Raw genomic sequence first — 26864 nt, forward strand, 5'->3', positions numbered from 1 at the left:
GACAGCCGTATGAACACATCTGCGGATGTTTCTAAATTCAAAATTTCACCATTTTTAGTTTAAATGTTCAATTCTGCTTAAGCCTGTGCTAGGGGGCGTGGACGGTAACTTGCACTTTCCAGTACCGCCCATGAACAGGCTTGCAACATTTTACTATTTTGCCGTGTTGGGCTTTCTTTAGGGATTCTGTTTTTCTCTATTTTATGTACGTATAACTTAAAAGTTACGAACACTACACTTGCCAAACTTGCCTAAGGAATTTTAGCTTCATCTTGAGGGTTGTTGGATCGAATCTTAATAAAACTTTTTTTTAATGTTTTTTTTTTAAATTTTTTTATTATATTTTGCAAAACTTGACTACTAAATTTTTGTGCATGCCAATTACTGTACAAATTGAAATTATGAAAATTTACATATACATCTTTATACCAAAGTTATTATTTTTTAAATAAAAGACACCAGAAATTAAAGAAATAATTCATCCACGAATGCTGCACATAAAAAAAACTTGCCTCAGTAATAAGAAGTAAGGAATTTTAGCTACATCTTGAGGGTTGTTGGATCGAATCTTAATAAAACTTTTTTTAATGTTTTTTTTATTATATTTTGCAAAACTTGACTACTTAGGTTTTGTGCATGCCAATTACTGTACAAATTGAAGTCATGAAAATTTACATATACATCTTTATACCAAAGTTGTCTAAGAAATAACATCGGCCTAAGAGGTGTATATCGGCTATTTAACACCGGTTTGGAGTTTTGATGCGTACGAATTGACCACGAAGGCCGTAGGCCTGAGTGGTTATTTTTTTCGCATAAAAACGACAAAACCGATGTTAAATAGCCGATATAAACCTCTCAGACCGATGTTATTACGATTTTAAGACGATAAAATATGGAAGATCACTAAAGTTATTTTTTCAAGCGGAAATAACTTCCGGTGCCGATTTTCGTATAACGCTGTTTGATTTTCACACCCTACTGTTACGAAGATATAGAAATTATTAAACAAAAGAAATAATAAGAAAAAAACGTTTCTTTATCAAGTTTTCAACAATAAAAACTTACGTCATATTGTGCTTACATAAGTGCCCCATTTATCATTCCTTTATGTATGCGCCGTTTTGTTTAAATATTTATTAACTGATATGAATCAAATATGTGGCGTTAGTGTATGTGAGATAGTATGAAAAGAAAACATTATAAGAACTGAAAATATAAATAAAAATGCTTTTTATTGTTGCTTTAAAAGGCCTTGTAAACTATATAATCGAGGGTGAAAACATAACAGCCGCATATACAAGTAGTCCCTAACCAGTGTTTCTTGGCAATTAAACACCGGTTTTTTTCCTTCTTTGTCTATAGTGACAAAATCACGTGGAGTGTTAGAATATTTTTTAAATAAAAGACACCAGAAATTAAAGAAAGAATTCATCTACGAATGCTGCACATAAAAAAATAATTAAAGAAATCTGAAATAAGTTAATTTGAGGATTCGAACTTTCAAAGCCACTAGGCTATTGGGACGTATCAGGTAAAGTATCGAGAACTTCCCTAACTTCCCTATCATAAAAATCAATAAGTAACTAAAACTTACTAAAAAGGTTCCGAAAATTAACGAGTTGGTCGATATTGCCAAACAATATAGAAGTAAAATTTGCAGTTTACATGAGATTACTTTACATATTATACATGTATATAAACAACCTTATTATCACACAATTAACATGTAACGAGTAGGACAGTTTGATGCAGGTTTATATAATTTTCAAAGGTAGAACTTACTATATAAATGTAAGTTTTAAAACTTACCAAGCGCACAATTGTTCTACTCGCCCGGAACCAAATGATCTCTCTAACCAGTTAACAGGTGTGTTTATTATTTAAAGTTAATATTTACAAAACAAAACGTTGCAACGGTTTAAAATTACAGCAGCATAACCATTGCAAATACTTCACTTAGATTGGTTTTTTGTCGTGAGACAAGACCTGTATTAATCATCTATGAACGAGCCTGTGGTGAAATTTAATCTGTTGATGGCATTGGTTTTTATTTTAAAAAAGCCCAAACCAAAATGTGTAGGATAGTAGCTTCAATGTACACATAAGTTGAGTGTTAACACGTTGCCATGTCGTTGAGCAGTTGGAATCTACTTCAGTCAATACTTGTGTGTAACAGCCGTACATTTAACTTTTGTTTTCATCATTTCTTAACTGCAATTTTGACAGTATTTATATAGGCATTTTGATAGGGCAGTTCTGCGTTGTGACCTCGTAGATGGCATTCTGATTACTTCATCATTTTGGGCTAATGTTATTGATTATTAGGGGTTCGAATTGATTAATGTGTTGATGGGTAGATTAATAGACGCTTTAATGACATAATACAATGTGAAAAAGTATTTGAATGTTGTCTTTACGTAAGACGAGTTATCAGAATGAATAGTTCAGTAGTACAAACATTAATCGTTCAGGCATTGGTAATGACAGATAATATTGACAAATACCGAAATAATCTTGATTGGAAAGGACAAAAATGTCTTTGTGCTTTAAAATACTTTAAGAGAATGAGGGTAAAAATATTTGGTTGTTTTACAACTTAATACTGCTCCGAATAAGTAAGGACGCACACAAATTAGATATTAATCCACGTTGTGCGCACATAAAGTTTGATACATTACTGAAGAAAAGGTGCAACAGCGGGTAAAATAATTTAATATTAACATATTAACAAAAGAGCTAATAGATTAGTCATACTTGAAATAATTGATTTTAATATAACTATATTTAACATCTTTTGGAAAAAGTTATTAAATTGTGCATGGAGAAATTTTAAAATAATATCTAACGAAGATTTTTTTATGGATATGTAGTTTTGATCTTTTCTTTCTTATGTATAAAGTATATTGATATATTAACCCACTTTGAGATAAAACTTATATATTACATTATTGTTTCTGTAAACTGAATGATTTTTAGTTCAGAAATAAATTTACTGCCGTTGTTCATTTGGTTCATTTGCTCATTGTTACATGTTTTGTTTTTATTTAGATTTTTTAAAATTAGAAAATGAAGTGTGTGAGCGATCGATTGATCGAGTGAGCTAGCGGGTAATGAGTGAGCTTGGATGTAAGAAAGTAAGTTGGTAAGCAAGTCAGTAAATAAGTATTTGAGGAAGGAAGTAAGAAAGAAAGTAAGAAAGACTGACAAATTAAGTAAGAAAGTGAAGTAAAGAAAAGCAAGCAATCATTTAAGTAAGGAATAAGCATAATGAGCGAATATGTAGGTATGTGAATCATTGAGTCACAACAACAACTAGTAAGCTAAAACCAAAACCGTTAATATACGTATGAGGCCTTTGGTATTCCTACTACAATGCCAACCTTACTTGTCTTTGACCTAATTCAATGGGGTATCTGCCACGGACCTTTGACGAACAAAGAAGGGTTTAATTATTTAGTGGTATAGAAACTTCCTTCAAATGTGTTGCTCGATTCCATTCAATCCAATATTTTGCTATACAGTTTTAATAACAATTTTGACACAATTAAGTTTAAAATATCACACACAAATAATTTCTTTTATCTGAAATTTTGTTTTGTCAGTTTTGTTACAAATTCTCTTCAAGTCGCTTTATACAAAATAAACATTCTCTTTACATTGATAGAGGTTCTTAATGTTTTCCAAAACCTGCCTGTCTTAGCCCTTAATATCTATTTCTAATGAAAACTTACTTGTTAATTTTTGCTTATTACATTTATATATATAATTGTTGTTCGAAATATTGAAATTGTATCTTACTTTTATACTTGACATTTTAGCTCACATTTAGTTGTTAACACTCTAGCAGTCGCATTTTTGCCTCAAGCATCATCAAACTTGGTCAGGATGAGTTCGAACATTGGTCATCTCGGATGAAAAACTAGGTCACAATAGCTAAAAATAGAAAAACCTTGTTAACACTCTAGAGGTCACATTTTTGCCTCAATCATCATCAAACTTGTTCAGGATGTTTGCCTAGGTGATAGCTCGGATGAGTTCGAACATGGGTCATCTCGGATGAAAAAGTAGGTCACAAGAGCTAAAAATAGAAAAACCTTGTTAACACTCTAGCGGTCACATTTTCGCATCAATCATCATCAAACTTGGTCAGGATGCTTGTCTAAGTGATAGCTCAGATGAGTTCGAACATGGGTCATCTCGGATGAAAAACTAGGTCACCAGAGCTAAAAATAGAAAAACCTTGTTAACACTCCAGCGGTCACATTTTTGCCTCAATCACCATCAAACTTAGTCAGGATGCTTATCTAGTTGATAGCTCGGATGAGTTCGAACATGGGTCATCTCGGATGAAAAACTAGGTCACAAAGGCTAAAAAAAAGAAAAAAAAACCTTGTTAACACTCAAGAGGTCACATTATTGCCTCAATCATCATCAAACTTGTTCAGGATGTTTGCCTAGGTGATAGCTCGGATGAGTTCGAACATGGGTCATCTCGGATGAAAAAGTAGGTCACAAGAGCTAAAAATAGAAAAACCTTGTTAACACTCTAGCGGTCACATTTTCGCATCAATCATCATCAAAAAAAAAAAAAAAAAAAAAAAAAAAAAAAAAAAAAAAAAAAAAAAAAAAAAAAAAAAAAAAAAAAAAAAAAAAAAAAAAAAAAAAAAAAAAAAAAAAAAAAAAAAAAAAAAAAAAAAAAAAAAAAAAAAAAAAAAAAAAAAAAAAAAAAAAAAAAAAAAAAAAAAAAAAAAAAAAAAAAAAAAAAAAAAAAAAAAAAAAAAAAAAAAAAAAAAAAAAAAAAAAAAAAAAAAAAAAAAAAAAAAAAAAAAAAAAAAAAAAAAAAAAAAAAAAAAAAAAAAAAAAAAAAAAAAAAAAAAAAAAAAAAAAAAAAAAAAAAAAAAAAAAAAAAAAAAAAAAAAAAAAAAAAAAAAAAAAAAAAAAAAAAAAAAAAAAAAAAAAAAAAAAAAAAAAAAAAAAAAAAAAAAAAAAAAAAAAAAAAAAAAAAAAAAAAAAAAAAAAAAAAAAAAAAAAACTTTTAGATATCAACATGAAACTTTATGGGTGGATACCATCGTAAGGCGGCGGGGATATAGAAATAGTCTCCGTCCGTCTGTCCGCTCTCACAGGACAGTAATAAGTGGCTAGAGCGACAATAGGTAACTGTTCTTTCTCTTTGATGTCATTCATTCTGTATGTGGCTATTTTCTTTTCTGTGGCTAAAAGTAAGAATACAGAGAACAATAGAGTAGCCGCACTATTACTGTCAGGTTAGAACTTCCGGACGTCCGTACATCTGTCCATCCCACATTTTTGTAGGAGCATATCTCAAAAAGTATTTGAGGTATCAACTTAAAACATCATATGTGGATCATAGGTGGATAGATCGTATTGAGGAGGAGTGCAGTGCACAAGAATGATAACTCTACCTTGCACAATTTTTCAGTTATTGCTCTTTGTTTTTTTTTCAAACTTAATTTTTCTCCAAAGCATAACTCAAAAAGCCTTTGAGATATCAACATGAAACTTTATTGGCGGATGTATCTCACTCAGGAGGTTTGCAGTGCATGATAATGATAACTCGACCCTTTATATTTTTTGAATTATTGCCCTTTGTTATTTTTCATGCTTAATTTTTCACCTGATTGAAGCATAACTCAAAAAAGTCTTTGAGATGTCAACATAAAACTTCATAGGTGGATTTATCTTATTGAGGAGGAATGTTGTGCGTAAGAATGATAACTCTACCCTTTATAATTTTTCAGTTATTGCCCATTTTTTTTTCATACTTTTTCTCCCGAGCTTATCTCAAAGCGTGTTAGATGTATTCGGAAAGGTGGATAGATCTCATTGAGGAGGAGTGCAGCACACACGAATGAGTACCTTGCATTATTTTTTTCAGTTTTTGTTTGCCCTTTGCTATTTTCAGCCATCAGTATTCACATCACAGGTTTCAAATCTGTAATCACCTCAGCCATCAGTTTTCATTACCAAAAGACCTCTTAAAATTGAATTATTCTGCTCTACTACATATGCATTCTTCCAATGAGCGAACACATTCGGCGGGGGATGGCCATGTTAACACGGCTCTTCTGTTTCTTTTATAACTTTCAATTCCCTTCCATCGGTTAATAAAGTGTAAATACGAAAATTCAAGTGCAAAACCTTCCAGGCGTTAATACATAACAGTATGACTTGATTGTTTACAATTCAGTTGTAAAAAAAAGCCAAAACAACTCTTCCATTGCATCAAATTCTTTAATAGCGTCCAAATATATGTATATCATTTCGATTTTGATTTTGTGTAGTAATGTTTTAGTTTCTAGTAAAAAATGTTAATTTATTTTTTAGTTTCCATTCTTAGACGAAAGTGTTTTATTATGCAGACTAATGACTCATATACAAGGTTCCTTTCAAGTGCCATGTTTATAATAACATGTATTGTACAATAAATAACATAAAAGATAAATTTAGTTCATATCATTGTAAAGTTATTCATTTAAATGGAACAAATTATAAAAGTTACTCAAAAAGAATTTGTGTGATTTAACAGATTGATAATTGTAAGAAGTAACTTCCACATTGGTTTCCCAAGCACCAAAGTCTAATTAAAGCATTTTCTACTCATATAATTAATTAAGTGTGCATTTAAAACTGTCATCCATATTTGCACTGTTGATTGTATTCATCTTGTACGGTGCCCCTCTCATGATTTACCGGTATAAAAAAACAAAATATCCTTATGTCACTAATGACAAAGCAATTTTTTAATGATTTATTTACTGAATCTCCAACAAATAAATACCAAACGCTACTTGCATTGTGGGTAGAGGATATGTTTAGCTTTTACTAAAAACAGTTTCTGCTTATCTTAAATTGATTGTCAATTTATCATTCTAGGTCTAAGTTCAAATGCGAAAAACTTAGTTTCGAAATCAAACTTTGGGAAACAAACTTCATTTACACTTAATAAAAGTGTATCAGTGTAACATGCATAAAGTTGTTTTCTGGACATGGGGCTTTAAAAGCCGGTACCAATATTTATTAAACTTGCAACATTGTGAACAGTTATTGCCTGAACAATGGGTGAAATTACTGTTCAACTTTAATTAATAGTAAATAATCATTGCAACTGGTTATTATTCCACCAGTAATGTAATGTTAACAGTTTTACTTTTGACAAATGTTTATCAAATTTATAAACTTGACTTGATATGATCACTGCAGCAAATCGTAAAGCTACCAATTCTTTCAGATCTTTGATTTTATACAAGGAACACCTTCTGACATTTCAGCGAAATGATCACAGAACTGCCAGCAAAATTTAACTTCACTTTGTAATTATGAAAAGGTAGAAAAAATCTTTGCCTACCTTTGTATATTTTTATTTCTTAAAACCTTTTTGTTTTTATCTTGTTACAGTTTCCAAAAATATATCAATTTTCCATATCAGAACTATATTTTGCTGTTTTGATCTGTCGGCAATTGGTATAATTATGTTTATATTTTTATTTCATGTTTACATGTATTTTTCTATCATTTATAATTTGCTATAAGTATTTAATTAATTGCAATAAAAGTTTGAATTGAATTGAATTGATTTAAAGTAAATTATCATTTTGTATGGAAGTTAAAATACTACTTTGTTTACATTTTGCTACCTTTCGGACACATAACTGCACGTCATTCTCTACTTACTGAAGTACTTACATGTTACATCCTCTAAATGGGCCGCGTCATGACAAAACCAACATAGTGTGTTTGCGACCAGCATGGATCCAGACCAGCCTGCGCATCCGCGCAGTCTGATCAGGCTATCAGTTTCTCTACTTGTAATATGGTTTGTAAGCGAACAGCATGGATCCTGATCAGTCTGCGCGGATGCGCAGGCTGGTCTGGATCCATGCTGGTCGCAAACCTATAATGTTGGTTTTGTCATGACGCGGCTCAAATTTATTATTGAAACATTATTAAACACATTTATGGCATTTCGAAAGAATTTAAAGTACAGATTTCGGAGGCATAATGTGCCTTTTAATGTAAAAGTTTTATTTTCAACAATAGTAATACTGATTAAAACATTGTAAATGCGTAAAACTAAATAAAACGATGAAAAAAAAGTTTAACATAACAAAATATTGCGGGTCATTGGGGGGTCAGTTTAATCTTCCGTAAACTTTGTCCCCCGGAGACCACGTGGTTTCTTTATTAAGTCAACATGAGAAATCAAGCACGCTGTAACAATCATTATTTAAATATTGACTTTAGATAAAGGGCCTATTGAATCATTCTGCTTCGTACAAATTAATATTGCTCATGCATACTATAATTATTAGAATAATAAGATAAAAGCATAAAAACAACAAAAAACAAACAATATAAAAACAACAACAAAACAAATTAATTAAATAGAGTAAAAAAGAAGAAAAAAGAAAAAAATCTGCGCTTGCTTTAAAAAAAAAATTAAAAAAAAAAATTTAAAAAGATATGGTCGCCTGACAACACGAACAACTCGTTTTGATTGAACGTTATTAGCTTGCTTATTCATTTTGTAGTTTTATGCATTAACGGAAGTTTAAAAATATCAGCAGGTAAAATTCTTTTGGTTTCTTAATTGTTTTTATACATTTTTATGAAAAAAATATGTTTATAGATTATAGAAATGCTTGAAATAAGTGGTTTAAGGTAATTTGATACAAGAACTTTATCACAAGATAAAGCGATTGAACTTGAATATTTAAATTGTTGAACAATAACCAAGTCTTGATATTTTTTATTAATTATCTTTTACGGTATGTAAGTTATTTAACATTTTACCTTCCTTATATTTAAAATCCATTCATGGAGGTAATTTATGTTATAATGAAATGCACTTGACATTCAGATTTTTAAGGGTATCAAATTAAGAAAAATAAAAATACTCAAACAACGTATTTAACACTTAGAAAATGCGATGCATAGGTAAACCATGTATTATCATGGGGATGGAACCCCATATGTATCTCAAAAATGAGCATCGGTAAATCGTATATGTGAATTTCCGCTGCTCAAGATGTGAAGCATTACACCAAATGTGACTGTGAAAATAGGTCAATCGCAGGGTAAGTTTTCAACATTTTTAAACAGTTATGTAAAATTCTTTCCTTTTTAAGAAAATCAAAATGTGATTCTACTTTCCTGACTCTCCTCTATATTACCCATTTTTGTTTCGATTTTTATGCATCTCCTCATCGAGATATTCTTTCCTTCGTTGGTTCTTGTGTGTCCAAAACATGCAATGAATAAGAAGAAAATGTCACTAACCGGGCTAAAAAAACCAGAGATTTTACGAATCTTACTACAGACCGATGCTTCACATAAAGACAAATCCTGATTTAAACATTCTTTGAAATTTGGCTACAAACGAAGAAATCGCTGCTTAAAATTGCATTTGAGCTCCATATGTGCTGAAGAGATCCATAAGTGATGTGGAAAACCATCTACAAAGTTATGGACCACTTCCATTTAATCATTAAATAGCCAATGTAAAGGAACAATTAAGGTTTCTTAGCTTTGGCTGGAAGTTCAATAGTATCATTAGTGTGTTTGATCACCAAATGACAGGGCTCACTAGCTTATGCTAGATTTAGAAATACATGTACTTAAAGGCCTGAGTACATAAAAATGTTGATGCAGAGTGGATAGTACTCGTATGATAAACAATTCACTAATAAAGGATAATGGAACTTGGACATGCCAAACTGAAAGTATTGAACTTTGTTAAGCTATCGTGTCATATAATATGTTTCTATAAAAATGTTTACATTCATAAAAATATTTATCACTTTAAGATTCTCCAAGTTATAGCGACGAGACTGTTATGTGGAAATAGCATGGCCTGATGCGACATCGAAGGGTTTTCCTTACAGAATATGTGCTGAGTCTGTAAAGGGAAAAATTCGAGATGCCGCCCCAGGTCATGGTATTCTACATAATAGTCGAGTTCGATATATATCAACTGTTTTATCGCATGATTAACAAAACTGAGAATTTGATGAACGTAAAATTTCAATTTATATTTGGCTTCTCTTCATAAATTAAATTCACCATTCGGAACCTCGTTTACTTTTTATGTAGCATGTCAAAATGACCGATATTGTAAACCCCACCATATATGAGCCAAATCGAAGTATGTTGAGTGTTTCATGGTTGGATGACCAAAGACACAGAAAAACATTGCTGTAAATAATTGGGACGCGCCAGAATTACGCCGAGCATTTTTAATGACATGCCAAAAGATGGATTTTTAAATTTATATCAATAAGTCGATTATTAACGATTATTATTATTTTCTCGGGGACTTGAAATGGTAAACATGAAAAGATTCATAGAGGCAGTGCCTCCTAAGGCAATATAACATTTATGAAAATGATGCATGCCCGCTCAATGCGGTAAAGATTTGTTATTAGTTTCTTTAAATTCATTCAAAGAGTTACAGAGCAGGCATAAAATAAGTCAAATAGGCATTGACTCATAATTGCGACTATGGGCATGATGTGAACCATGTATGCAAGGACGTTACTTGATGTTGAAAATAAATATGCAACGTTTCTATAATCTTTTTCACAAACTTTCTTACAGCGTCAAAACAAATTTAAACACGCTTCACATTACTCCCCTATTAAGCAGACAGTGCAGTCGAGTGAATAATTAGTTAATCAATTAATGCATAACGGCATAAAAGGGAATGATTGCAGTACACATGACGTCAATAAATCAAAACAAGCAAGGTCTTCTCACCATGTCTACGTATTTTCAATACCTTTCGTATGCAGAATGTCTTTTATCTCTTTCTATATGGATACTATGTTATTCAAGCTCGTCTCATGAAAATGTGTCTATTTCGGATAATAACAGATTGATACACAAAAAATGCAATGTTGAGCAGCAATTTCTTCGTTTGTAGCCAAATCAATAAATGTTTAAATCATCATTTGTCTGAATGTTAAGAATCGGTCTGTAGTGAGATTTTGTAAAATCTCTGGTTTTTTGTCCGTTTAGTGACATTTTCTTAACACACATTACATGTTTTGGATACACCAGAACCCACGACTGAAGGAATATCTTGATGAAGACTGCATAAAAATCTAAAACAAAAATGAGTACTATAGAAGAGAGTCAGTGCGTAGAATCACATTTCGATTTTCTTAAAAAAATGATAGAATTTTACATAACTGTTTAAAAAAGTTGAAAACTTACCCTGCGATTGACCTATCACATTTAGTTTTATGCTTCACACATTGAGCAGTAGAAATTCACATATACTTTTTACCGATGCTTTTTATCGAGATACATATGGGGTTCCAGTCCCGATTATATTGCTGTTTTAATTTCGATAAGCCCAGTCCTTGCCCCGCCCCCAAGTACCCTCCTATTGTTTGTTGTCATTCGAGGTGCATTACCTATGGTCATATGTAAACTGAGGGGGGGGGGGGGTTAGGGTGCTGCGTTTAGTAAACAAATGTTACCCTCCCTTGTTGATCTTTCCTATTATATTTTTGGGTTCTGTTTGAAAAATAATATGAATAAGTGGAGCGTTTCTTAGTTCAAAAATAAGTTTTCTGTTATTTGCGTTTTTTTTGTCCCCGAACGGCAGCATATAAAAATGGCACCGTCCATCTGTCTGTCTGTGTTCCCCACTTCATTCGTGTCCGAACTGCAACTTCGTACATTGAGGGATTTTGAAAAAGCTTGGCACAAATGTCTACCACATCAAGACGATGTGTCGCGTCCAAGAACCAGATCCCTACCTCAAATTTCGAGGTCACACTTAGCTAGCTTGAAACAAATGTCTACCACATCAAGACGATGTGTCGTGGCTAAGGCTCATGCTCGTCTGTCCGTCCTCACTTACACAACAATCATGTTTAGACTGTAACTTTCTCCTGCATTGAGGGATTTCGAAATAACTATTCACAAATGTCTATCACATGACAATGTTATGTCGCGTCCAAGAACCACGTCCCTTTTCAAAGGTCAAGGTCACTCTTACATTCTGTAGGTTCAAGCTATCACAATTAAAGATTATAAGTACACACATTTGTGTCCGGACAATAACTTTATCATGCATCGAAGGATTTTAAAATACCTTGGCACAAATGTGTACCACATTAAGATAACGTGTTGTGTGTAAGACCCATGTTTCAACCTCCATCGTACACAGGTACACATTAGTTTCCAAATTGAAACATTGTCATGCATTGAAGGATTTTAAAATAACTTGGCAGAAATGTTAACCACATCATGATGATGTGTCGCATCCAAGACCATTGTCCGAAGGTATTAAGTTTGCTTTAAATAGCACAGCATTTCACAGGAACAATATTAAGTAATCAGTTACTTTTATTCTCTTTTCTTTTCATAATACCTGCACAGCTTAAGAAGGCTTTGGGGGGGGGGGGGTGACGGCTTTTGGTACATTATATTTTAAGACAAATATATGAAAAGTAAGAAGTTTGATTAACAAAATTAATATGAAGTTACTTTTAAAAAAACGATGTTTGCTTCCATTTATGGTAAGAAATTTATCTTTATTAAATAACAACGATACAATCTTAACTTGTTTTATGAATAAATCAATCTTTCAATAAAGGCAATCAGTAATGTAAAGATAAAGAAGTATTTCCGCCCCTTGATCAGGTAGAAGTCGTAAAATATCACCCCTAACGTTTAATCACAGTCATTATAGTTCCACTCCTGAACGAATTTTAAGCTCGACATCATTGTTGTGATTATGCTATTTTAGTTCTTTCTACGTGGTTCTTTTTCTTACTGTGTGGTTCCATATTTTTTTCTATTTTTCCTTATTCAAAATTGTTGAATTATATCCAAGACCTGTTGCCTGCTTTTTATACCTCCAAAAACGAAGTTTCGGGGGAAGGGTATATAGGAGTCACCCGGTGGTCGGTCGGTCGGTCGGTCGGTCCAGACGTCCGTTGCATTGTCCTTGTCCGGAGCATAACTTGAAAACTACTGGTTGGTATTCAAAACAACTTCATACAATTGTCAAACACAATAAGGGGAAGTGCAGTGCACAAGAACCATAACTCTTTCTAAAGTAATTACAGAGTTATTGCCCTTTGTTGCTTTTCCATTGCTTTTTTGTCCGGATCATAACTTGAAGACTAATAGTTTGAATTCAATATAACTACATACAATGGTCAAGCACATTAAGAGGAAGTGCAGTGCACAAGAACCATAACTATGTCTTGACTAATTACAGAGTTATTGCCCTTTGTTACTTTTCCTTGTCCGGGGCATAACTTGAAAACTACTGAACAACTTCAAACAATCGTCAAACACAATTAGGGGAAGTGTAGTGCACAAGAACAATAACTTTATCTAAAGTAATTACAGAGTTATTGCCCTTTGTTGCTTTTCCATTGCCTTTTTTGTCCGGACCATAAATTGAAGACTAATGGTTGGAATTCAATATAACTTCATACAATGGTCAAGCACATTGAGAGAAAGTGCAGTGCACAAGAACCATAACTCCATCTTGACTAATTACATAGTTATTGCCCTTTGTTACTTTTCCTTGTCCAGAGCATAACTTGATAACTACTGTTTGGAATTCAACACATTAAAAGGAAGTGCAGTGCACAAGAGCCATAACTCAATTTTGACAAAATACAGAGTTACTGCTCTTTGATACTTTTCCTTGTCAAGAGCATAACTTAAAACGTACTGGTTGGAATTAAAAACAACTTCATACAATGGTCAAGCACAATAAGAGGAAGTGCTGTGCACATGAACTATAACTCTATCTTCAGTATTTATAGGGTTATTGCCCTTTGTTCCTTATTTTTTTCTTTCTGGACTTATTACAGAGTAATTCAATTAAACCTAATCAATGGCCAGCCACATTAAAAGGAAATGCAACATATAAGAACCACAACTATCTTTTATTGCCCACAACCATAACTCTATATTTCAATTCTTTTACAAGATATTCTGTTACTAGTAACATCCTCATTTCCGAAGCAGTCTTGTGGGGGTATTAATCACATTAAGTGATATTTCTAGTTAAATCTAATTTCTCTTCTGCTGTTTTGTATACTATGCGCAGGCTCCATAAGAGGTTCATTGATAACCGTCGTATTATAAATTCAAAATTTTGTCATTATGTTGAATTCAGCTTCAGTTGGTGCTGGGGGCGTGAACGGTAGCTTGCCTTTTCAAGTTCAGTCAAGGAACAGGCTTAATCAAACCGAGCCTGGAACATTTTCAATTTTGCCGTTTACATGGAAGTATTTTATCTTTATTTCATAATCTCTAATCCTGTTTCAAAATTCCATTGGATTTAGGTATGCTATTTTTTTCGTTATTCTGAAGCTGTTTTCATCAAATGTCACGTACATCTACAAATGATTCAAAATCATAATAAGTTAATATTGATTTTTTTTAAGATCGTTGTAATGGGCGTGGACTGTAGCTTTTAAATTTACCACTTCGTTCAATGAACAGGGCCAATCAAATCGACCTGTAGCATTGTTTAGTTATTCCGTTTTTGGGCGTTCTGTAAGGATTCTGTGTTTTCTCTTTCTTAGCATATAATGAAAGGAACTTTCCCGTACTGTGAGCTTGTAATGTTGACTGATAACACAAACGCCTTTTCTGCGGTCCGGTTCTGTGTTCAGGTAGAAACGGGCACTCTCTGTGTACACATTACATGTTCACGTATAACTTATAACATTTTTTTCCCTCTTGAACAACTTTAACGAAAATTTATGATACACGTACCTAATTCACTACTTGTTTTACAGTAACGATGACGCCTTATACCAACTCTCTTCACATTTTCAAGATGATACTTAGTTCTCTTTCAAAAAAGATGCATTATATATGGCTATAACAAATGGCTAGTGAAACATTAAAAATGAATGTCTATAGCTATATATAGAATCTAGCGCTACAAACGAACCGGCAGTTGTCTCTATAAAGTAGCACATAGTATCATTAATAGATCTTATATAATCTGTAGCTACCAATATTTCAAAAGATAGTAAACCTGGGGTGAGTAGCCAGAAGCATTCGTTAGAGTTACGATCATCGTTAAGCCTTGGTTAAGCTCTAGTTAGTAATTTACCCTCTAACCCAAAACGTTCGTTATACCAAAAATACTAACGAAACTGTCGTAAAATAACGAATACCTCAGAGTACACGTTAGACCTTCGTTGGAGAAAAAACAACGTCTGAAGCTCTTTCAACAAACTTTTTATGAGTATATGTTATTTATATCACGTATTTTCTTCCTATTTTCCTGAAAATAAGTCCTTGATATGAAGTTACAATCTGTAAATGTCTTAATATGTAAAGTTATTATTTATTTATCATTATTATTATCATTATTATCATTATTATTATTATTATTATTATTATTATTATCATTATTTTATTATAATTATTATTATTATTATTATTATTATTATTATTATTACATGTATTATTATGACTGCATTCATTTTCAAAATAAAACGTAACCGTACTCATTAAACTTAAGTGAGCATTTCTTTCGTAAATGATTTTTAGAATAATTCCAAATATCTTTATACAAGTGGTGGTGTTTTTTCATTCCGCAGACAATGGCCCCCATACTGCTAGAGTATTAAGATAACTGATAGACTTTGGACACTTATATGTTTGAATGCTTCTAAGGAGGTTGATAAATTTCATCAACTGACATAGAGAATACAAAGTGACCTGTTAATCGCCTTAGTAATCTTATGTGATAGTATTCTTTCTTATTTAGTTCAAAACAAGCTAACACTATTTGTATTGCATGTTTAGCAATACATCACATTCTTTCATGTATGAAATTAAATAGATATAATATTACATCAAAGTTTCAATTTTTTAATACTTAAAAGACTTAAAAAATATACTAGTTCTATATACAAAGTGAAATTAAAGAATTCAGCCATTTATGTACATTTATGTACAATGAAAGAGTGTAACACAGTATATGGATAAATTTTGACGTTTTTTGGTTATAATGAAATTTAGCGGAGTATATAAAGAAAAGCATTTCATATACCTTCATATTCCTTTTATATACTTTTAATTAATGGTTAACCTCTATTTTCATGAAAAGTAGAGTTTATTAATCGAAACTTGCTTTGTTTCCCAATGTAATTTTCAAGCTAGCAACATACGAAGATTTATCAAATATTTTCACCAGTGTGTAACAAAGGTTATGTAAAGAAAGTTTTACAGAAAAAGCAGTTCATTTCTTCATTTGCATCATTAAAATCAAAACAAAAATCACGTTGCTATTTAGCGTGAATATTTTTAAAAGCATCGATTAAGATATTAGCGAAGATATTATTGCCATTGGCCAACAATCATAAAGTTTGAAACTATTTTATCATTTTATTCTTAAAAAAAATTCACATTTATTAAAAAATGTATACTTTGCCTTTAAAAGGAAAGATAATTAACATTTTCTGTTAAATTGTTTATAAATCTTTATTTATTTTTCATCACAAATAAATATCAAATCAAGATATATGTATATATATATAGAGCATTTCATCGAGGAGATATTATATATTTATATTTATCTCAAAAAGTATACAAATTTTATTGATTTTTATTTACTTTGCACTTTAACATTTACTCTTAGATAGTGTACTCCTCTATTTCATCACACACATACCGAAATATTCTACATCTTAAAGATGAGGCAATGAACTTATATCTAGTCTCTCCTTTTGTTTTTTGTTACAAATCCAAAGTGTTCAGTTGTAATTATGTTCATGTAACAGTATTTCTTGCCTATAGTTTTTGCTAGAAACGTTGTATAATGTTTAAAGCAAATAAACTTTATTGTATTGTTTTTTATTGTATTGTATTGTATTGATAAATTGATTAATGAATATATATGTCTGTATTAATGAACATACAAATTCCATTTAACATTTTTATGTAACTTGTAGAATTTTTCTGATGATAAATCTGTTATATAAAAATGCATATTTAATTACGTTTAAAACAGTTTATCCTCAACACTATAATATCAATTTTGGTTGATTTGAAATAACGTTCTAGTATAATTACTGAAGCTCATACTTTATATAACGCCATTAAAATGTAACGTGACATTGTCTTCAAAGTTTATTTTAAAAATCATTGAAAATTAGTATTGAAATTGTATTGTTGATGCATTTCTATCAATGTATCATCACATTTAGTATGATTATGTACAATGTACATGTCAAAATAAAATAATGTTCTGTTCTGTATTGTATATCCGAAGACTTAGGATTGCTTTCTTCAGATTCGTTTTACGGCGAACGTATGGCATACATACATACATACATACATACATACATACATACATACATACATAGCGCAAAAAAAATTTAAAACAAATTATAAACAGTTTAAAAACAATTATTTGTAAGTGCAATGTAATCTATGCAGGAAAAGCTAATAACAGGTGGTGCCAAAATGCTGTGTATATCCTTAACGATTACACAACGATTTCGTTAATGAATTTTACTAACAACTGATTAGCGATAACATAACGATGCTTTCTGGTTATGCAACAAAAACAATCGTTAAAATCACTTACGTGTTCGTTACGCGATCGCTAACGCTTTCGTTAGCGTGATTTTAATGAAAGCTTCTGGTTACTCACCCCAGGTTGACACGCGTGATAAAGAATACAATTTTCAGTAACAGCATAATTTCAACAACACAATAAGCAAAATATCTGTGCATCAAAAATTAAATATCTATGACGATCAATTCTCGAATATGTGTCCCAAAACTTACAAAAAGCCAGTTTTTTAAAATGTAACGTACGTGAACAAACACATGTAGATTATATCTTTTTTTAATGTTTAGTTGAAATTCTATTATGTTTAAATGGCAAACAACACGAACTATCTTAATTCTATTTGTTGGAGTTTATATCACTACATTAAGATATAAAGATTGGATTGCCAGGTTGTATGACTAAATAGTAATGGTTTATATAAAATAAGATCCAAGTTGTTAGGGTACGCACCCATTTAAAGACGGCCAAAGTACCTTACAAAAATCTTTATAACGACTTTGTAGTGCTGTGCAAATACTTTATGTTATATAAAACAAAAAAAATAATTTATAAAATACTTGAATCAGTTGCGTTTACGAATGATATAAACATCAATGTAATCCAATGAAAATCAATGTTTCCAACGCGCAGTATTGTAAAATCAATGATAAAAATATTTAGATATGATTACTGTGAGCGGTTTAAAGAGGACGTTGTAACGTTAGTTTAATATATTTTAATGTTAGGGAGGTAAAGAGGAAATGACCAAAAGCGGAGTTATCTACTAATCATCGGAGGATTAAATAAAACAATTAATGTCAGAATAGCATATATGCCCCTCCCTTTACCTTAAGCAGGAGCAGTAGTCCAGTGGTAGGACGCGCGCTTAGGGATCGAGAGGTCCTGAGTTCGAGAACCCCACCAGTGGCACTGCTAATTTCCTTGAGCATGAAATTTACCTGCAATTGCTTCACTACACCCAGGTGTAAATGGGTACCTGCGAGGGTGGTATAATTCCGTTGCGCCAAAGTGTCGGCTGCACTAAGCAGAGTTAAAAAGACTCCCCAGGGAGATTGATAGGTAGATACCAGTAGCCCGATGACCAGGGGTAATAGCTGTAAAGTCGGTGAACGTGCGTAAGCATGAAACTTAGCCTATAAAATGCAATTAATTTACTTTAAAATTACTTTACCTTTAACTGATAGTAATGATAAGTAATGATAAGTAATCAATATGAATGCCACAGAGAAATTGATAATGCTATGGTATGGAAAAAATACATAATTTAATTTCAAAAATAGTAGGTTTGAAATAATTTTAAAAAAGTCATTTCTAGTGCAATATGACACAAAATTATTGTTTAACACACCTGCATATTATTATTTTCATTTAGTTCTAAATTTTAAGTTTGTTTTATCATGCTTAACAAAACTGTTAAAAATCTGGAAACAAAGTGATCCCTCGGAAGCATTAATCACAACAAAATAACAAGAGAATTGCAGATTCGGTTTGAGTCTGTCATAAACAAAAGATAATAAAGTTTCCTTTTAAAAGGAAAGGCTTGCTCAGTTGTGCCATCATCCCAACCCTTTAAAATTGTTTTTTTTTTTAATTCATTATCACATTTTTTCTGTATTACGGTATTTGCACAGGGGGCCCACACACACGGTGCATATCCATATCGGTACCCTCTTTGCGAAATCTGCTCAAACGGTACCCTCATTGCACATGCAGCCGCCTCCGTGGTCGAGGGGTTAGAGTCGATGACTTCTAATCCAGTTACCTCTCTGGCGTGGGTTCGATCCCCGGGAGATGCTTTGGTAGTTTAGCGCGGAGGAAGGTAGTCTAGTACTGGTGTAACTCTCCAGGAACGATGGTTAGGAAACTACCCGCCTATATGACTGAAATACTGTTGGAAAAAGGCGTAAAATGGAACAAACAAACAAACTGTGCACATGCACACTCATTTCCTCTTTGCGAAATCAGGTCATTCTCTGCTAAAAATAAACCAGCGATGGATAACAATCCAGTGAAATTCCATTGTAATAAGGAAAGGAGTGTGCATGTGCACAGAGGGTACCGTTTGAGCAGATGTCGCAATTGTCACGATTGCAATCGGAACTGCCTCGGCTATTATCATTAATCCGAAGAGTGACGGAAAGGGCCGAAAAGTTGCGATTGACATGATTGCAGCGGAAACATAGATTGGTTACTCGTTCAATCATGCACTTACAAATGTAAGCAGGAAACCACCTAACCGGAACAACTTTTCCAAAACAAATGGCTTGCAGCTGTTGTGTATTTAGTGAAAAAAATGTTCATTACCATTTAAGTTTATCTTTAAAAATGGTTCCCTAACCAAACCAAATAAACTCCATTAATAACGATAATAAGGATACTTGAGCGATAAATTTTCAATATTCACATGTCATAACTACCATTGTATCATAGTTTGGAGACGTTTCTGTTGAAAGTGTGTCAGAGTTAAACTGTATACCGATAAATGCACAGTGTGCTAACGGAAGTACTGTAACGTGCACACACAGTTACGGCACTGTTTGTTGATGATATAAATAGAGCATGCTCTTTGATTGGCTACATTATTTCCGAGGTTTACTTATTAAAAGGATAATGATAGAAGGACATATTCAGATGCTCTAACATTGGTTCATTTTTTTTTTCATGTTGCGGCGACAGGGAAACTGTTTTCATTTTTGAATATGATACTATAGTAATATCCGTCATATTTTCTGGTTCCCGAGGGACGGATATTCCGATCCGAACAGCAAACATGTCAGTTTATTTTCTAGAATATTCTACCATATTCCATCTTTTTTTAAATTTCTTTACCTTGATTAAACAATTTTCCTTGGTAATCTATGTCATATAACATCGTAACTATTTTCTTACAACGGCGTATGAAATAACTTCATTCATAACGACGAAAATACGTCATTCTAAGCATGCCATTGTTTCACCCGACTAATCAGGCATCCCCCATGCCATATGAAACTTCCAGCATGGGTAAAACTATACCAAACATCAGTCTGATATGCAAGAAAAGAGACATTACATCAAAACACTTGGCAATCTGTTTTTACTCGGGACTCGGGAGCTATGCCCCTTCGTATAAATCAGATGCTCTTTCTATTACTATTTTTTCATATTTATTTCAGTATCATTTCTAAATCGTATTATATCTCATATACATACACAAAATTCAAGTAGATATATTTCATAATTTATTAGTTATTTTTATATACTGACAATAATTTGTATTTTATTTTTTGTTCCTGTTATACAGTTTTACGCCCATGATCACTGTGACCTTAACCTTTATGCACATGTGCCCGAAATGAAAGAGCTTCTCTTATTAAGGATGAGTAAGAAGGTTAAATAGGTCAGTTTGTTTTCTATGAATTGATTGGAAACTGCTTAAAAATAGGGGTCCCTACTCAAAAAGCTACTGAATAAGGGTGGTAGTCCTTTGAACTTTGAATGCTATGGGTCAAAAAGTTTTCTAGTTATTGAGCTGAAACGGTTTTCACATTCAAAGACATCACTGTTTTCTAGAATAAGGGTGATCATTATTTCAAACTTAAAGGATGTGGGTCAAATGGCTCTTTACATAAAAGGGAAAACGTTTCACTTTCAACCTAATTGTGACATTGACCTTTACGCACAATAAAAGATGTCTCCTACTCAATGAGGCTGATCATCCTTTGAAAATTGAATGCTGTAGGTCAAATGGTTTAATAAGTACTTGGCGGAAAAGGTTTTCACATTTTATGATATTGTGACCAAGACTTTTACACATGAGCACCTAAAAATCATAGAGGCCTTTTACTCAATAGAGGTAATTATCAGGCTTTGGGTAAATGGTTATATAGCGGAAACCGTTTCACTGTTACCCCGACCTTCAAAAATCGGCGCCAAAATGTAATAACGGTCTTTTATACAACAACTGTGATCATTCTATAAAATTTAAAGCATGGTTCTCTCTCTCTATTCATTGATCGGAAAAGTTTGTGTATACGATTTAAATCTGACACATTTTCAACAGAAAGGTCCCAAAACTATGATACACTTTATCATTATCAACTTCCTAAAGTATTACATTTTCATCACAAATATCATCATATCTTATTAAGAGTAGTGTTACTACATTGGTCGACACACAATGATTGGTGAAAAACCTTTATAAACAACAGAAACGAATGCATTACAAACTTACTCTAATCAAATTGTGTAAATGAGGTAAATCCGGGGTTATTTTATTTGTAGATCACACATTGTATTGATTATTTTTTTCTTTCAGATCGAAGATTTGATTCTTACCTATTCTTGCCGAATCCTGATACACGATTTCCTGTTTCCCTCGATTGAAGAACAAATACGAAGCCAAGTCTTTCATTTGCTTGAATTCACATTGAAAAGTGCAATACTGCAAGGATTTATGATTGGTTAAAAACCGTAAACACAGCTAATCACTTCATAAGTTTAGTAAACAGAATGGTGAAACTTTTCACGATACGACGGTTACGGAAATACACGATTTTTGCAACTTTTACATTTTTCGTGTTAACAATATTTACACATTTATTTGTCCATTTTGAGCAAAGTGACACGGAATATTTCAATCTGGATAATTATGCTTTTTTTGAAGATGCTAAGGATTTAAAGTATCCTGTTAAGGTACAGCCTTATTTATTTCGACTTATAAATGCTTCTAATCCAAGTGTTCCTTTAACTGTAAGTGCACCATATCTTATTGAGAACCCTAATCTCTGCCGTTCTGTGAAGCATCTAACGGTGCTTGTTGTAGTTAATTCAGCGACAGACCATTTTGAACAGAGACAGAGTATAAGAACCACCTGGGCAAACGATACGTATTACTCGTATTTAGCAACAGTCAGAGTTGTTTTTCTTGTCGGAAGACCTGTGAGTCACGTTGTCCAATCTGCGCTTGAAATGGAGTTTGAAAAGTATAAAGATATTGTACAAGGAGATTTTATAGATTCCTACAACAATCTTACACATAAAGGTGTGATGGGTTTTAAATGGATCACAGAAAGATGTCGCAATGCGGAAATGATTCTGAAAGTAGATGACGATATCGTAGTTAATATGTTCCTATATATCTATAAATTAAAACATTCTAAAGCGCTGCAAAAGGCAAACGTATATTGTGAATACAAATCTGATATTGTAGAAAGAGATGTTACATCTAAATGGTATGTTGATGAAAATCATTTCAAAGGAGTTAAAAGATATCTTGAATTTTGCAAAGGAAAATTTGTGAGTATGACGAATGATATAATGCCATCTTTATATCTCGCCGCCTCGAGGTCCCCTTTTTTCCATCTCGATGACGTTTTGTTGTTTGGATATGTCCTGCATAAGATTCCAGGATTGAAATATCAAACGTTCAGTGACGGAGATTGGCAAGGAAAAACTAATGCAGTAAAACACTGTTTGGATATCAAACGAGAAAAATGTACCTATATTGCTATGCAGGCAAATTATAAGGAAGACGTATCAATCATTTGGTCAAAAGTGGTCAGATACTTTAGAAAACACTTAGATTAGTTTAATTAGAAGTTAATACTTGGTTGCAACTCGCATTATGCGATAATTGCCCAAAGATGTACATTTTAATAGTATCAATCAATTGTTAGACGAAAAATATTTAGTTTCTAATCGTTTCATACAATTAAACAAAATTTCTACACCAAAACAAATAGACCACAAGAATACAGCTATTCTATTTAAAGAAAGGAAATCACGGTTTCCAACGATTTTTATCAGGCAAACAATAATGTCGGCGCTCATGACTATTTAATAAAAAGTAAAATGCTAACTGCATCAAACTTACACTCGAACCATCTATCTATGTGGTGTTTTTTTTTTTTTTTTTTTTTTTTTCTTTTCCTTATTTTTTGTTGTTGGTGGTTTTTTTCTCACGCAAAATCAATGAATTGTCTGACTTTACAGATAACGATGAGATGTTGCTTGATATGTACATAAATATTAAAGAAAAATCACACGAAAAATTGGCACGTCTCAGTCGGGACTTGAACCACGGGTCTCTGGAACGCCGGTCCAACTTATGCTTACCAATGCATCACAGTGGCAATTGGGTTTACGCCTTATATATTTAAGTTATTTTTACCTTATTGTGACGTCATTTAATCGACTGGAAAGTAAGACCATAATACCGATCCATTTTTTAAGGTGAAACATACTTTATGTTTACTGAAATAAACAAACAGATAATTACAATTTATTATTGAAATAATACATTAATTGACCAACCATTGATAAATAATAATTTGTAAATTAAAAACGTGTTACATGTCATTTTGATCTAACATCGATAGAATATGCTGTATGTATGTTTGTACGTACGTACGTACGTTTGTGTTGTTTTTTTGTTTTGTTTTTTTTTTCTCTAGGAAAATCAATGACTTGTATGACTACAGATAATGATGATTTTGGCAAATGCGTTTTTGTATTCAGATGTTTTATATGCTTTTGATATGCTGTACCATAGCGGCCATTGCGTTTTTTCCTTACATATTTAAGTAACTTTTCACTTTTTTCGACTTCATGTAATCGACTGAAAAGTGAAACCGGGTTTAAAGTGAAACACTCCAGTGTTGTTATATTATCGCGCTCATATTATCTAGTCCTTCGGGATCATTGATGCCAGCACTATTAAGTGTTGGTGAATTGAGTACCACTCAAGCCGGTGCTAGGGGGCGTGAGGGATGTTGCACTTATTCATTATCCCTCATGTACAGACTCAATCAAACCGAGTCTGCAATTCTTATGTAATTTTGTTGTGATCAATGCTTCCAAGGAATCAATTTGTTTCCAGAATTTTAAAGTGAAATATACTTTAAGTTTACTGAAATAAACAAACATTTATATGAAATTTATTTTTGAAATAACGCTCTTATTAACCGCCCGTTGACAAGTAAAAAACGGATAAAAAGCTTGTGACATATCATTTTGATCTAACATCGGTAAAAGACCAATCAATTATTAAACAAAAAATATTCAATTTTTACTAATTTCCTGCAATATAACAAAATTTAAACCACAATAATACAATTATCACAAAAAAGTCAAAATCACGATTTCCAACGATTTTATAACGGGTCATGGTTTTTTTAATAAACAATATTAAATAAATTCTGACTGCTTCAAACTCGGCCTATATATGTATGTATGTATGTATGTATGTATGTATGTATGTATGTACGTACGTACGTACGTACGTACGTACGTATGTATGTATGTATGTGTTTTGTTGTTGTTCTTTATAATTTTTTCTTACGCAAAATCAATGACTTATCTGACATTACAGATAATGATGATTTTGGCAAATGCCTGTTTGTATTCAAATGCTTCGATATGTTTGCTTGAAATGTTTATAAATGTTACACAAAAAAAAAACACATGAAAAATTGGCACGCTGCAGCCGGGACTCGAATCATGGGTCCCTGGATGCCGATCCAGTATGCGAACCACTACACCACAGCGGTCATTACGTATCTAGATTATTTTTGAATTATACTATCATCATATAATCAACTGGAAAGTGAGATCGGGTTAACGATCTAATGTTCAAGGTGAAATGTACTTTACGTTTACTGAAATTTTTGAAATAATACTCTTATTGAACACCAGTTGCCTTATCTATGTATTTATGTGTGTTTTATTTTTTCTAAAGCAAAATCAATGACTTTTCTGACTGTACAGATAATGATGATTTTTGCAAATGCCTTTCTGTATTCAGACGTTTTGATATGTTTTACCATAGCGACCATTGCGTATGTTTCTTATAAATAACTTATTTTGGCTTCATTTGATCGACTAGAAAGTGAAAACGGGTCTAAGGTGAACTATACTTTAGGTTTACTAAATTAACAAACATTTATGAAAAATTTATTATTATTTAAATAATTTAAATAATACTGTATAATACTGTATAATAGTGACATTAGGGCATACAGTGAGTGAACATGTGAATATATAAATAAGTTTTCATTTTGCAATAATTCCTTTTGATTTGATAATTTACTTCGCAAAAACAATAAATAAGGCACGGATCCTTAGGAATTTTCTGTAAATATAATTAGAATTTACTTGTATCGTTTAGTTTATAAAAAGAGTAGGGCAGTCTTTTTATATTTAAGGTAGAGTTATAATTTTATCCTTAACATTTTCAAATATCACCTGTTGGTCAAACACCATTTTAACAGTCAGTCTTTTGAAATATAAAATCAATTCGACTCAACTTGACTATGAAAATATGAGCATAATGTCACTTTAACCGCCCGTTCGCAAAATAAAAACAATGAATAGAAAGCTCGTTACATGTCATTTTGATCTAACATCGGTAATACATCAATCAATATTTAGACGAAAAATATTCAATTTGTATTCATTTCCTGTAATTTAACAAATTTTCTTCACCAAACCAAATAGACCACAAGAATACAATTATTTCAAAAAATCAAAATCACGAATTCCAACGATTTTATTACGGGTCATGGTTTTTTAATAAACAATTTTAAATCAATTTTGACTGCTTTAAACAAGGCCTATCTATGAAAGTATGTGTTTTGTTGTTGTTGTTTGTTTTTTCACGCAAAATCAATGACTTATCTGACTTTACAGGTGAGGATTTTATTAAATGCCTTTCTGTATTCAGATGTTTTGATATGTTTGCTTGAAATATATATAATATTACAGAAAAAACACACGAAAAATTGGTACGCCTTAGTCGCGACTTGAACCATGAGACTCTGGATTGCCAATTCAGTATGCAAACCACTACACCACAGCGGTCATTACGTATTTTATTTAATTTTGATTTATTGTCTCATCATATAGTCGACTTGACACTGGGAAGAGAGATCGGGTTAACGATCTAATGTTGAAGGTGAAGTATACTTTAAGTGTACTGAAATAAACAAGCATATAGTTGCAATTTATTATTGGAATAATACTCCAATTGACCACCAGTTGACTTATCTATGTATTTATGTGTTTTATTTTTTCTAACGCAATATAAATGACTTGTCTGACTTTACAGATAATGATGATTTTGACAAATGCACTTTGTATTCAGATGTTGATATGATTGCTTGAAATATACATAAATATAACAGTAAAATCACACGAAAAATGGCACACCTGAGTTGGGACTTGCATCACCGGTCTCTGAATTGCCGATATAGTATGCAAACCACTACACCATAGCGCGTCATCG

At 32.1% G+C, this 26864-nt stretch overlaps 1 protein-coding gene across 2 annotated transcripts in view; it reads left to right on the forward strand.

Annotated features, from left to right (window-relative positions):
- The window catches only part of LOC132760204 (beta-1,3-galactosyltransferase 1-like), a 33779-nt gene extending 10260 nt beyond the window's left edge, over positions 1 to 23519 (forward strand). Inside the window, exons 1-2 of one of the 2 annotated variants that reach the window (XM_060752130.1) lie at positions 8505 to 8591; positions 21900 to 23519. In XM_060752130.1, coding sequence (XP_060608113.1) covers positions 22094 to 23170 — 1077 coding nt within the window. In that variant the 5' untranslated portion in view covers positions 8505 to 8591; positions 21900 to 22093 and the 3' untranslated portion in view covers positions 23171 to 23519. Of the gene's footprint in view, positions 1 to 8504; positions 8592 to 21899 lie in introns of those variants that run through there. The other variant, XM_060752123.1, reaches the window with a different exon arrangement.
- The last annotated feature ends 3345 nt before the right edge of the window (positions 23520 to 26864 follow it).

This window comes from Ruditapes philippinarum, unplaced genomic scaffold, assembly GCF_026571515.1.
Source record: "Ruditapes philippinarum isolate M1 unplaced genomic scaffold, ASM2657151v2 ctg2663_1_1_1_1, whole genome shotgun sequence".
Taxonomy (NCBI): Eukaryota; Metazoa; Mollusca; class Bivalvia; order Venerida; family Veneridae; genus Ruditapes; species Ruditapes philippinarum.